Genomic DNA, 14,310 nt, shown 5'->3' with positions numbered 1-14,310 from the left:
AAGGGCTACCAAGTTTGTTCAAATAAATGACTTGCACCTGTTTTCAAGGTCACAGGGGTCAAATATGTTAAAAATGTTCACTGGTTCTGAATAACCAAAATGCCCAGGGTGATGATATTTGCCCAGTAACATGCTGGGATGAAGGGCTACCAAGTTTGTTCAAATGAATGACCTTCATCCATTTTTAAGGTCACAGCCCAGTGGGCACATGACGTTGTAGCAACGTTGCCATAAGGTCGGTTTCTGACGTTGGGATTTGGTTGTGGTAAGGTTGTCAGTGAAAGTTTTCTAGACGTCTTTTCCAACGTTGTGAAGACGTTGTGATATGACGTATATATAACGTATATGCAACGTTTATGTAACGTTTATACAACGTTGTTGTAACGTAATGTTATCCTAAATCAAAATTTCCTGTTGCATAAATTTACGTAATAAAGATGATTAAATCAAGCAATAAAGACAATTGATTTCAGTGTCATGATAATATTTTTATTATGACAGAAGCAGCTCCCCATCAGCCTTCTTCCTTCCATCCCCTCCTCTCCTGTCTGGGGCATACTTTAAGGCTACAGACATGGCTGTCTCTGCTGTTGTTTCTGTACATTGCATAGTACGGACTGCAGCATCTGCAATTAAATGAATTAAACCTTAATAAAATATGTTAAATTTTACGACATGAATAAACTGTTTTACAATTTTAAAACATATCAATACATTCCGAAACTTAAATGTACATTTTGCCAAAAGAGTCACATGGAGGAATATATCGGACACTCAAAAATGTATTAATATAAACGGTATATGAATTGTATAAAACATTAGAGTCTTAATTACCAAGCACAACTTGAAACAATTTCAGATTCTGAAATCTTAGCTTTCCTTTCTTCCCTTTAATGCTGTAGGCAGACATGGTTTCATTTGTCATCAACCTGAAATGCAACCAAAAGGGAATATTATGTTTTTGATTATATCTATGTGATCATACATGATATTGTACTTGTACCTTGGGTATGTGCTTTCCATTGGATGTTAACATTTTCAACACAAGTTTCAAAAGTGTGTTCATTTCTATTTCTAAATAAATTGATAAATATACATTGGTAAATCATCAAAATAACAATTGTATGACGTTACACAGTTTGGTTAACAGCGATTACAGATATTGAAATGTTCAAACTTACTTCTGGAGGATTTTCCTGGCATTTTCATTGATGCTGCTTTCACCAACATATGCAAGGGCCATAGTCTGAAGAAAAATGAAAATATCTTAAGTTAGAATATTTGTTTTTCCAACATAAAGACAATACAAAATTAGCTTGCAAACACCTAAAATAATATCACCAATTTGCAAATTTTAATTCTTTCACAATTATATACATGTACAATTTTCAAATACATAGAGATACATAAACGTATTTGCAGCCCTTAATTAACCTACCATTTTCAAACAGTCTTCAGGACTTTTCAACGTGTCATCGATCCTCTGTAATTCCTCGATGCTTCGCGCCTGAAAGGGAATTGTTTGAAGGTCTGATATGGCCATTTCTTTTCCCTCCCGTTGCTCATGCAGTTCCAATCTGATGTCTGCTAACATGGTCATAACTTTCTTTTGAAATTCTGAAAATAACCAAACAATGAAAATGTTTTGAAAAATAGATGAGAATCAATCTAGGCATTCCAATTTGGTAAGAGAGAACGATACTAGTAAATTTCTACTTAATTTACCCTAAAATTAAGCTGCTCAATTTGATTTACCCTCAGTTTTTTTCTTGATTTCACTATCCAGAGACTTGGTCCCCTATCAGCCATGTGTTAACACTTGCACCAAATGACCCAACACGTCAACATATTTACACCTAGTGACACAACACGTCAACATATTTTCACCTGGTGACACAACACGTCAACATATTTTCACCGAGTGACACAACACGTCAACATATTTACACCTAGTGACACAACACGTCAACATATTTACACCTAGTGACACAACACGTCAACATATTTACACCTAGTGACACAACAGGTCAACATATTTTCACAGAGTGATACAACACACCAACATATTTTCACCGAGTGACAACACATCAACATATTTTCACCGAGTGACACAACACATCAACATATTTTCACCGAGTGACACAACACATCAACATATTTTCACCGAGTGACACAACACACCAACATATTTTCAACGAGTGACACAACACGTCAACATATTTTCACCTAGTGACACAACACGTCAACATATTTTCACCGAGTGACACAACACGTCAACATATTTACACCTAGTGACACAACACGTCAACATATTTACACCTAGTGACACAACACGTCAACATATTTACACCTAGTGACACAACAGGTCAACATATTTTCACAGAGTGATACAACACACCAACATATTTTCACCGAGTGACAACACATCAACATATTTTCACCGAGTGACACAACACATCAACATATTTTCACCGAGTGACACAACACACCAACATATTTTCACCGAGTGACACAACATGTCAACATATTTTCACCGAGTGACACAACACATAACATATTTTCACTAAGTGACACAACACGTCAACATATCAGATGTAGCAACATACTTCCTGTTCATTATATAAGAACAGCTAAAAATCAACAGATCATTTGTTATAACAATGAAAAGAAACATCAGCATGTATAAAATATATTAAAATTACATTCTAATTGTCTATTATACATGACTTCAGTCAGCTGGGCAAGCTCGTTGGGCCGAGAAGAAACACAAACAACCAAACAACTGAATAGAATTGAATTTGGTCGTTTATTTTGTATATTTTAAGAGCATACAAATACTGCAGTGATATTGAGAGGAATCTGAATGCAAAAAAAACGACCAAAACCCGCCATGGCTGAGATTTTGGTTCATTACTTACTTGCCGTTGACATTGGATATGCCGAAGTGCCCCTGGTATATGTCTGGATGAGGACTGCTCGATTGTTCTATTGGCACTGTGCCTTCTTGGTGACCTTCTTGGAGATGCTAATGTAGGAAGAGGAGAGGGGCTGGATGCTAGTGACCAAGTCTTTCCGACCATCCTGTAGGAGATTTCCTTCTTGGCTCCATCCTGTTGTTAGCTCTCAAGCCTGATGTGATATTGAAATACAAATTGAAAATTTATACAAAAAGTCCCATAAACAAGACATATCATAGTCATTATGATAGCTCCAAATAATTTTCTTTTAGTAGATTTAACATATCTAAAGCAAGTGTCAACCTATGTGTGTGCAACGGAGGTGGCGTTACACTCCTTGGAACTGATGCTAGACACCTTACAGGAGGTGGCGTTACACTCCTTGGAACTGATGCTAGATGCCTTACAGGAGGTGGCGTTACACTCCTTGGAACTGATGCTAGACGCCTTACACAGGAGGTGGCGTTACACTCCTTGGAACTGATGCTAGACGCCTTACAAGAGGCGGCGTTTCACTCCTTGGAACTGATGCTAGACGCCTTACAGGAGGTGGCGTTACACTCCTTGGAACTGATGCTAGACGCCTTACACAGGAGGTGGCGTTACACTCCTTGGAACTGATGCTAGACGCCTTGGAACTGATGCTACACGCCTTACAGGAGGTGGCGTTACACTCCTTGGAACTGATGCTAGACGCCTTACAGGAGGCGGCGTTACACGCCTTGGAACTGATGCTAGATGCCTTACAGGAGGTGGCGTTACACACTTGGAACTGATGCTAGACGCCTTACAGGAGGTGGCGTTACACTCCTTGGAACTGATGCTAGACGCCTTACATGAGGTGGCGTTACACTTCTTGGAACTGATGCTAGACGCCTTACAGGAGGCGCCGTTACACGCCTTGGAACTGATGCTAGCCGCCTTACAGGAGGTGGCGTTCCACTTCTTGGAACTGATGCTAGACGCCTAACAGGAGGCGGCGTTACCCTCCTTGGAACTGATGCTAGATGCCTTACAGGAGGTGGCGTTACACCCTTGGAACTGATGCTAGACGCCTTACAGGAGGTGGCGTTACACTTCTTGGAACTGATGCTAGACGCCTAACAGGAGGCGGCGTTACACTCCTTGGAACTGATGCTAGACGCCTTACAGGGGGCGGCGTTACACTCCTTGGAACTGATGCTAGATGCCTTACAGGAGGCGGCGTTACACTCCTTGGAACGGATGCTAGACGCCTTACAGGAGGCGGCGTTACACCCCTTGGAACTGATGCTAGACGCCTTACAGGAGGTGGCGTTACACTCCTTGGAACTGATGCTAGATGCCTTACAGGAGGCGGCGTTACACTCCTTGGAACGGATGCTAGACGCCTTACAGGAGGCGGCGTTACACCCCTTGGAACTGATGCTAGACGCCTTACAGGAGGTGGCGTTACACTCATTCAAACTGGTGTTATAAATGTACGCGTTGGAGAAGGCCACGTTGCACACCTTGGAGGAGACAGCGTTACATTCCTTCTAGGGGACGTTTCACGCCTTGGAGGAGTGATGGGGTTTGGTGCCTTTGACCTGAGTTTTGATGGTGGTTGAGGTAGAGCGTGTAGTGCTGCAAGGAAAAAAATACAAGATACCGACATATATTTGTGTAGCATTTTGACTCAAGTTCTGTGAGAGTAATTGAGTTTGATGCCTGCCGTCAACAAGACTCGGCAACACATATTAATACACTCGAACATATCATTATTATTATATGCCTAACAGCCCATCAATACAAAAAGGTCACTTGGGACAAACATATAATGATATAGTAAAAAGAAAGAAGTTTGTTTGCTCACCAGTGTAAAAGTCACTAAAAACACGCCTTTTTCTTTCTCTTGAAACTCGTTGGTCATTTTCCTCCTTCTCATCCTCTGTCTCTACAGCTGAAGTGAGATCGTATGATTCACACTCGGCTCTGCTCTCTGTGTAAGATAAACATAACTAGTGAGTATGTAATTTGAATAGCAACAGTTAGTTACACTCCATCATCACTGCAAAGCATGTATACTACTGACAATTTACTATTGCTTGATAAAGCCAAAAAATTAAATAACCATACCGAAATTGAAATTCAGATAGTAATTGCGGATAAAAAACAAACATGACCAGAATGAAAAAAAGATGTGATAAATACTGTACCTGATATTAATTTCTCCTTAATAAGAACATTTGCCATGAGGCATTTGGGACCTTTCCTGAGGTCATGGCTCTCAGCACATTAGTGACATTTGGCCAATGGACCGTCTCATCTCTGATCCAATTACTTGGAACAGTCCCTTCCTCTTCCCTCCCTTCTTCCTTCCAGGCGGCGCATACCCAAAGCATTCTAAAAGGTAAAAAAACCATGATATGACAAATTGTTTATAAAAAAAATAAAACGTGTGAGAATGATACAACTTTAAGTTAAAAGACTGATAATTTTTTAAATTTATTATTAGGTGCTTATGTTGTCAATTTGCAGCCATTACAATGCAGTGATCATGAGAAGAATAAAAACTAATAACCAAAGACTGTCCAGTGTTCTCCACAGGCTGTTTTTTGCAGCATTGCACCATGCTCCTATACTTTTTGCCATGCTGCTATCCTAGATCTTTATGTCCCTTTATGTCGTTCCATGCCGTGCAGCAGAGGAGCAAGTACAAATCCTCTTTCATAAGGCAAGCATACAACTTTCCTGAGGACTTCTGAAGGATCCACCAGTCTGCGTTGTGATCTTTGGAAATTTCTAATGAAGGTGATGTTAATCAATTTGGATTCACAAGGCGCAGTGAACAAGTTGTCAGTTTGATTAATGACATTACACGCCAGTTTTCCATCATCCTTCTTTTCCAGCACAAATGCAAAGTCCTCATTCTTCAACAAGAGACAGCCATTCCTTTTGTTGGACGAAATATATGCAAGGCTAGAATAAGCATTGCTTGTCTGGGTTCCAGCATATTCAATCTCCGATATTCGCTTTCCAACTTAGCCAATCGGATTATTGGCAGATTTCACTAATCGTTTTTAAAATCTGGAGGTGATTCTCAAATGGAAATGCCGAAATTGAATTTAGTGAACACTGGAATATCCTGACGTCATTGGCAAGGTGTTTTAGTCCATGTACATTGTAGACAAGGAAGGACTCCGAGTAAATATCTGGACTATTGTCTACAAAATAGTTCAGCAATTGTCCTGCATAGCCAAGATAAGCTTCTCTCTTCATACTATCAGAATCCAGGAGAATGGAGACTGCTACAGTAAGACACAGAAAGTGGTGATAAGCTGTTTTGTGAAGAATTCCTTTCAACACGATAGGTCCGGTGTACAGATGAAACTGACGGAATTCTGTTGCCTTCCATCGTTCATGTTCTGCGAGTGGTCGAGGTTGTCTTGCAAACTCTGATTGCAGTGTTCCAGAAAAGCTAACAAGACTTGAAGAAATGTCTCCTATATGCCGCTGTGACAGCTTACATGTTGCAGGACCATGTTTGAAAAACCAAACAATTCGTTTCACAACTCCAAGACAAACTAGGTGCATTTAGTCCAAACAGAAGCCTGTTACACATGGACATTTAGCTTCAGCTAAGGGTGAAATACAAATCTGATGGTCGGTGTATTCACAACTTTCAAATTTTGTGTCAGTTCTTTCAGGAAAGTCTCCATTGAATACGACCCTGTTGTTTTGCCAAGTTCCTTTGGTCACACAACGTTCACACGCATAGTAACCAGTATGTCCCTTTGTGCATTTTGCAGGTGCATCACAAACAAAAGCCTTTATTTGTGTTTTGATAGCAGTATCTTTGAACACTATTCCATTTGCCTAAAGTTTTGTGTACTCTGTTAGGAAATTTTCCAAGAAGTCACCTACAGAGTTTGGTTTCTTTTCTCCATAAAAAAGGGATACAACAAATGGTTTGTAATTGTCAAAAGTACAAATAATTGGCCAAAACTGGGTTCCAGATGACTTGAAAAGTGGAATTCCATCAATGTTTACAAGCAGGTCAATGCGATCAGGAATTCTCTCACTTTATTATCCCTGCCTCCAAGCCGAAATGTGTATTTCCCTCTGCACCTATTCTCAATGGGGATTTCTCTTGGGGTTTGCAATAGAGTTCTAGCATCTTTTGGTACGGGGATATCTTCATCTCTCAATATTCCTAGTAGCTCATTAATGCTAGCTCTTGTCTGATGATTTTTTGTTGCCCATTCAGCTAGCTTTTCCCTTATATTCGATGAATCGGGTAGTCAGACCAGGAATACATGTATCATCCTCAGAATCAGATGAGTCGTCCCATTTTATTGAACATTGAATCATCTCCTTCATGTCCACTGGACTATTCTGTTTCTGTAAGATCATTTGAGGAAGAAGGCTCAGATGTAGGTCTGATTTGTTCATGTTCACACTTGTTAACAACAGGTGCCTCATGCACAATGCTTTCATCTTCACTACTGGATTCCAATTCAACAGTAACTGCTGCATTTACTTTTCTCCAGCGTCGCAAGTAAGCCATTTGATCACCTATAAACACAATGTAAAACCATGCATCATGCTTAAACTTAGTACATTAGCGATTACTGAATTATACTAAATGTGCTAACACTTATTTTTGTTTTTATTTATCAGCTTCCATGCTTCTGAAATGTATGCCATTTAATTTACTTTAAAGTTGGCTATTTATAAATTAAAGCACCAATTTTAAAATTGACAAATTAAATGAGCTGCGCATATGCATCGAGAATTATTTTGTAGAAAATACAAATTAAATTCTCAATTTGTAAAGTATAATATCAAGATAAACAAGTTATACACCTCGTTACCTGGTACATTAATTTGTACATTATGATTTGATCGTCACCAATTATTATGGGAAATGTTAAACATTCAAAAGAACTAATACTTAAACTTATCTACTTGGTGCATCGAATTCTGCATACCAATATATATAAATTATAGACCTAATTTACGAGTTACGTCCCTTCTCAATGTTACGTAGACTAGTATGCCTGTTTATAGAACCATCCATTTACTCAGAGCAACTATTCACCATAGAAATTTACAAATACGTACATAACTATGCACAGGAATCAGTCCTAGTCAACCATATATAGATGCTCAATGATACTGCCAGATAGAGTCCTAGTCAACCACATATATAGATGCTCAATGATACTACCAGATAGAGTCCTAGTCACCCATATATAGATGATCAATGATACTGCCAGATAGAGTCCTGGTCAACCATATATAGATGCCCAATGATACTGCCAGATAGAGTCCTGGTCAACCATATATAGATGCCCAATGATACTGCCAGATAGAGTCCTGGTCAACCATATATAGATGCCCAATGATACTGCCAGATAGAGTCCTGGTCAACCATATATAGATGCCCAATGATACTGCCAGATAGAAGCCTAGTCAACCATATATAGATGCCCAATGATACTGCCAGATAGAGTCCTAATCAACCATATATAGATGCTCAATGATACTGCCAGATAGAGGTTGTAATATATAACGATGCAGATGTCATGGACATGGAGCTCGATCGCCAGGTGATTACAAAACTGGCACGTAGAACACGATATTTTTAAGAATATTGAAGTAATTGGAACCTAACTCAGCAAAGTCATTTGATTTCATGGCGAAATTATTACAGTAATAGCAAATGCTAGTTCACTTTACGCGGTATGCGCGAGAGCAGTCAATTCTGAACTCGTCCATAATCCATTCAATGGCATGCATGTAAACAAAAACAAATGAAACACGTGTTAGTGGTCACACTAGGCTAAGTTGCGGTAATTGATTGAAAAACACAAAAATAAGAAGGGTTACATACCTTGAAGTTTGTAAAAAGTGGAGGAACAGCGGAAAAATGATAATATATTATAGCTGATTCACTGGTCAGTCGTGGTCAGTGATGGTCAACGAACAAAGGGACCGGAAGTAGAAATGAACTACGCGTAAAGTAATACTAATGCATATTTATGCACTTTGTTAAGTTGTTTTCGTGATTTGTAGTGACCCCTATTGGAGAGGAAACACAAATAAAGGGAGATAAGCGGTTTGTCTTGAGCGAATTAAAGTGTCCATGGCACATTTTCACTTCGTAAACGTATCATTTTAAGACTACGGTTTGTAAAGCATGATCCTGTAACAGAGACATACTTTAATAACGTGTATTTCAATTGTTATTTATTATTCATAATTTTAAATAACATGCATTTCAATATTTATTTAATATGCATAAGTTGGGGTACGACCTAAACCAGACGTCGTCACGATGTCAGTTGCAGACGTCGGTATTACGTCTAGAAAAAACGTCCTCCTGAAATTAGATTAAGGTTGCCGATGTCGCGACCACAATATGACATCGTCCCGACGTAAGATTAAGGTTGCCGACGTCGCGACAATAATACGACGTCCTCCCGACCTCTATACATTTTGTGCCCACTGGGAGGGGTCACTTAAAAAATCTTTAAATAACCTCTTCTGAATAACCTATAGGCCTAGGATAATGATATTTGGCCAGTAACATGCTAGGATAAAGGGCTACTAAGTTTTGTTAAAATGAATGACCTTTACCTATATTCACAGGGGTCAAATATGTTTAAAACCTTTAAACAGCTTCTCAATAACTAAGAGGCCGAGGGTGATGCTATTCGACCAGTAGCATGCTGTAATAGAGGGCTACCAAGTTTGTTCAAATAAATGACCTTGACTTACATTCAAGGTCACAGGGGTCAAATATGTTTAAAAACTTTAAACAACTTCTTCTGGATAACCAATAAGCCTAGGATAATGATATTGGGCCAGTAACATGCTGGGATAAAGGGCTACCAAGTTTGTTCAAACAAAAGACCTTTACTTATATTCAAGGTCACAGGGGTCATATATGTTTAAAACCTTTTAACAACTTCTTTTGAATAACCAAGAGACCTAGGATAATAATATTTCGTCAGTAGTTTGCTGGGATGAAGGGCTATCAAGTTTTTTCAAGGTCACAGGGGTCAAATGTGTTAAAATCTTCAAATCCACCTGCATGCTTGTTGTTGACTAATGACACATAAACGTCTTTGTTTGAAATGTCTCTTGCTGTTTTTTTATCATCCAAAGCTTCTTCATCATCATCATCATCACTATTAAGCAATTGTGATTTCCTCATCTTTGCTGGTCTACTCAACATTGGAAAGACTTCTGAGTCAGAGGTGTCAGAGGTGTCAGCTGAGTCAGAGGTGTTCGCTGAATTCTCAACGATGATCACTTTCTTTTGTAGCTGTTATTTTGCCAATCATCTATCTTTATTCTGGCCTATTGATTGCCATCCTCAGATTCTATGGAACCATCCGGGCCAGTAACTGTCACTGTAGTTCCTTGTTGATTGCCATCCTCGGTTTCCATGGAACCATCGGAGCCGTCCACTGTCACAGTAGTTCCTTGTGGATTGCCATCCTCGGATCCTCCGGAACCATCAGAGCAGTCCACTGTATCTGTAGTTCCTTGTAGATTGCCATCCTCAGATTTCATGGAACCTTTGGAGCAGTCCACTGTCACTGTAATTCCTTGTGGATTGCTGTCCTCAGATTCCATGGAACCATCGGAGCAGTCCACTGTATCTGTAGTTCCTTGTAGATTGCCATCCTCAGATTCCATTGAACCATCGGAGCCATCCGATGTCACTGTAGTTCCTTGTGGATTGCCATCCTCGGATTCCCCGGAACCATCGGAGCCGTCCACTGTCACAGTAGTTCCTTGTGGATTGCCATCCTCGGATCCTCCGGAACCATCGGCGCAGTCCACTGTATCTGTAGTTTCTTGTAGATTGCCATCCTCGGATTCCCCGGAACCATCGGAGCCGTCCACTGTCACAGTAGTTCCTTGTGGATTGCCATCCTCCGATCCCCCTGAACCATCGGGGCAGTCCACTGTATCTGTAGTTACTGTAGATTGCCATCCTCAGATTCCATGGAACCATCGGAGCCATCCACTGTCACTGTAGTTCCTTGTTGATTGCCATCCTCGGATCCTCCGGAACCATCGGAGCAGTCCACTGTATCTGTAGTTCCTTGTAGATTGCCATCCTCAGATTCCATGGAACCATCGGAGCAGTCCACTGTCACTGTAATTCCTTGTGGATTGCTGTCCTCAGATTCAATGGAACCATTGGAGCCATCCACTGTCACTGTAGTTCCTTGTGGATTGCCATCCTCGGATTCCATGGAACCATCAGGGCTTACAACTGACTCTCTGATTTCCTGCTGATTGCCATCCTATACAATAATGCAGTAGTTTGTATTTTATTGTATTGCATTAAAGCCTGCATGGCATAGGACATTAGGTAAAATGCATGCTTTTTAAAAAAAGCTTTTCTAACTTAAGTTAATTTCTTACTATGAAACTACATCACAGAAGGCTTGAAGATGAGGTTTCGAAGAACATTGCCAAGGAAATGATTTCAGTAAATTCCTAAAACAATGACTGATGAAATGAAATATACCTTTTTTAGTAATTCTCTCGATGGCCCAAATTAAATCTGACAAAAATGCATCAAACGTTGCTGGCTTCCTCTTTAAAGATTCTAAAAACATGAAACAGGAACAGCAAAGCTCGCTTGTTGATGACCTATTTCGTGTAACTACCAAATACTTATCAAACATGCAGCACACTTACATGTTACATTTTAGTGTGATAGTTATTTGATCAGAAGAACTACATTAAAGTGAGGATTTGATTTTTTTTTTTCAACATTTGTGACCCAGAAGTGCTTGTAAAAAATTTAACCTAAAAGATTAATAATATGTACCAGAAATTTACCCCTTTTGGCTCTCACAAATATGTCTGATACGGTTTGACTTATCACTTAAAAATTCTTATGAATGTTAAAATTATTTAAAAACTAGCAGCCTCTTGAGATTTGTGATCTAGTACTGCTAAAACCTAAACATTCATGGTGGGATGCTGCTGACGTCAGGGTGACTACATAAGCCCCCTTACCCCCTATTCTTTGAATTGGAGAGCTAAAAAATTATATTATCTCCTGGTAATTAAGTTAATCTTCTTGGACCTCAAGTTATGGTTCCTGATCAGAACACATGAGGCCCAAACAGTCACCTGTCCTAACCTACTCCCATTGACAGTATTCTCACTTGGATGCTGACTAGCTGTAAGCATCTTTTTGATCACTAATAGTTAGCCATATTTGAACAGTCGATTTACAACTACCATTCACTACAGCTCTACATATTCAGTGCTAAAGTAGTCCTGATGATATAAACTTAAACATAACAGTAAATATCCACTGAATACACAAGAATTAACTTTCGAAATATTGATATACTGTACAAGAGAGAAATGTTAAAAGCGTACAGTTTGGTAAAATTACAAACATAAACATAGTTGGGTTAGTAAAGGTTTGCATGCATGAAAATACACTATACAGTAAAATGATCATTAATGGTCTTAGCCAATCACATAGCCTCAGAGTCCTCGTGACAGCTAGTGTTCCCGGGGATCCAAAATCAAGATCTAACAAAATTACATCCACTTCAGAATTTGTTTATTTTTATTCAATTTTCCCCAACAAATGAGCTGATGTTCGCAGCTTCTCTTTGTCATGCAACTTTCATACAAAATACATTAACATTAAACGTACATTTTTTCATGTAATTTGTAGGGGTTTATTGTACTCAACTTCTGAACTGAAAGGGTACATTTTCCCTTTGACTTATATATTAAAACCATTGACTGAAAAACACAATGATTTTGTTCATTCAATGTCTAATGCACCAATTGATTTAAGAATTTGCACTAAAATAACAAACTGTTGGTGGTCTATAAAACTAGTACTGAAGGTAAATAAGCTGCTGGCAATAATAGTCCATAAAATTCATTATAGTTTTGGTAAACAAGATGCTGGTGAGCAGGAAAATTTTGTTTNAAATTTCATGCGCCCGGCACCCTTGTTAGGATAAAATAATATGTTAACTGCTTGGCCACCACACTTACTTGGCTTAATGTAGCAATGTACTTCCTCATGGATACAAGGATACAGAAGTGATGCGCTCGGGGGCTCCAAGATTCAATTTGGCACAAACTTCTTTGAGAGAATCATAAGCCCTCATTACACCATCGCCTGGTTCACACAGAATAAGATAAGTAAGATAATTAACATAATAAAGAATTTTCATTAGGTCTTATTCAAAATTGAGTGCAAACATCATCAAACATTATTTTGAATTTCAAGCAACATGCAGTGTCTTAAAATATCTTTTAATTTTGTAAAGACAATTGGTCTATGGACAATGGAGATTCCATAGACCAGTTTGGTATCTGTTTATTGTACCGAATGGATATATATATTTTTTCGATTCTATTTGAATTAAAAAATGTTGGGGACTGAATTGTCCCTTTAAAGATTTTTTTTTGTTCCTTTGTCAAATTTCCTCCGTTATGTTTTTTACAATACCGGACCAATTTCAAAGCCAAACTGAACTCGCAGGAACAACAACAGAATGCATCTAACCTTATAAGCTTCTAACCCTGTGTGGCATCCAGCCTTCATTTGGCCCATTACATTTTAATTGCACACCCTTTATAATAAAATGAATTTTAGCTAAAAGTATAACAAAAATATTTTACCAGTGTTTGCAAATACGTAATGTATTCCAGGTTTTTACACCAACTGCTCGTCTTACATCTTTTGCTGTGATGAATGCGAGTGGTTTTTGGGTATCTTCTGGTACAAGGATAGGGACCATTTTGCCATTCTGTTAAATATTGTTTCAATATTTAGGGCTATTCCAGTAAAATATAAATCCAACCGGAAGAATTCAGAAAAAAAGAAATTCTATGTGGGTGTTGGAGAAAATGCAGCCTATTTAGTACTATTTGAGTTAAATCATTGGGTAGATATTTTACTGGAATCAATCCTCATCAAACTTAAGAAGTCTTCAGATTCTTTTTTCATTTCCTGATTCCCTGTGCGTATTGCAATTCCAAGTTTAATGTTGGTCAGCCTGCAAACATCATGACCCATCTTGACTGCAGCTGTAGGGAATTTCAAGTCTTCCTCATCATCATTTTCCATAGTTGCACATGAAAGCGCGGCTTGACACATTTTATCAAACAAAGCGGGAACAATATAGTTCATCATCGCCATATTTGTTCCGCTCAAAGATCTCAAATTCTGATGCAACCTTGCTGTGCCCATCATTCTAGAAGATGTGTAAGTTGTTCTTTTCAACTAGCTTATTCCCCTGATTTCGTCGAAACCAGTTATAACCTAACGCGACTATCAACTGGTCGCCTTATGCTGTTGCAGTGAGTTCATTTCGCA

The 14,310-nt window shown here is 38.9% G+C and overlaps 3 protein-coding genes across 3 annotated transcripts; 1 reads left to right on the top strand and 2 right to left on the bottom strand.

Annotated features, from left to right (window-relative positions):
- Positions 1 to 201: 201 nt before the first annotated feature.
- LOC110458997 lies at positions 202 to 13,100 on the bottom strand. Its single transcript, XM_021511012.1, has 8 exons — positions 12,981 to 13,100; positions 5,135 to 5,321; positions 4,792 to 4,917; positions 2,919 to 3,129; positions 1,439 to 1,617; positions 1,182 to 1,246; positions 835 to 929; positions 202 to 626 (listed from the first exon to the last, which is right to left on the bottom strand). Exons 4-8 carry the CDS (start codon positions 2,929 to 2,931, stop codon positions 493 to 495), a joined length of 486 nt encoding a protein of 161 aa, XP_021366687.1. The 5' UTR covers positions 2,932 to 3,129; positions 4,792 to 4,917; positions 5,135 to 5,321; positions 12,981 to 13,100; the 3' UTR covers positions 202 to 492.
- Positions 3,965 to 4,546, top strand: LOC110458991. Its single transcript, XM_021511008.1, has one exon. The coding sequence runs from the start codon at positions 3,965 to 3,967 to the stop codon at positions 4,544 to 4,546; it is 582 nt and encodes a 193-aa protein (XP_021366683.1).
- Positions 10,287 to 14,061, bottom strand: LOC110458990 (dentin sialophosphoprotein-like). The gene is made up of 4 exons (XM_021511007.1): positions 13,893 to 14,061; positions 13,025 to 13,107; positions 10,927 to 11,245; positions 10,287 to 10,879 (listed from the first exon to the last, which is right to left on the bottom strand). The coding sequence occupies exons 1-4, from the start codon at positions 14,059 to 14,061 to the stop codon at positions 10,287 to 10,289; spliced, it is 1,164 nt and encodes a 387-aa protein (XP_021366682.1).
- Between the last annotated feature and the right edge of the window lie 249 nt (positions 14,062 to 14,310).

Source organism: Mizuhopecten yessoensis, unplaced genomic scaffold, assembly GCF_002113885.1.
Source record: "Mizuhopecten yessoensis strain PY_sf001 unplaced genomic scaffold, ASM211388v2 scaffold9895, whole genome shotgun sequence".
In the NCBI taxonomy this organism is placed as follows: Eukaryota; Metazoa; Mollusca; class Bivalvia; order Pectinida; family Pectinidae; genus Mizuhopecten; species Mizuhopecten yessoensis.
The sequence above is the reverse complement of the archived record's forward strand: the minus strand, read 5'-3'. Positions and strand labels throughout refer to the sequence as shown.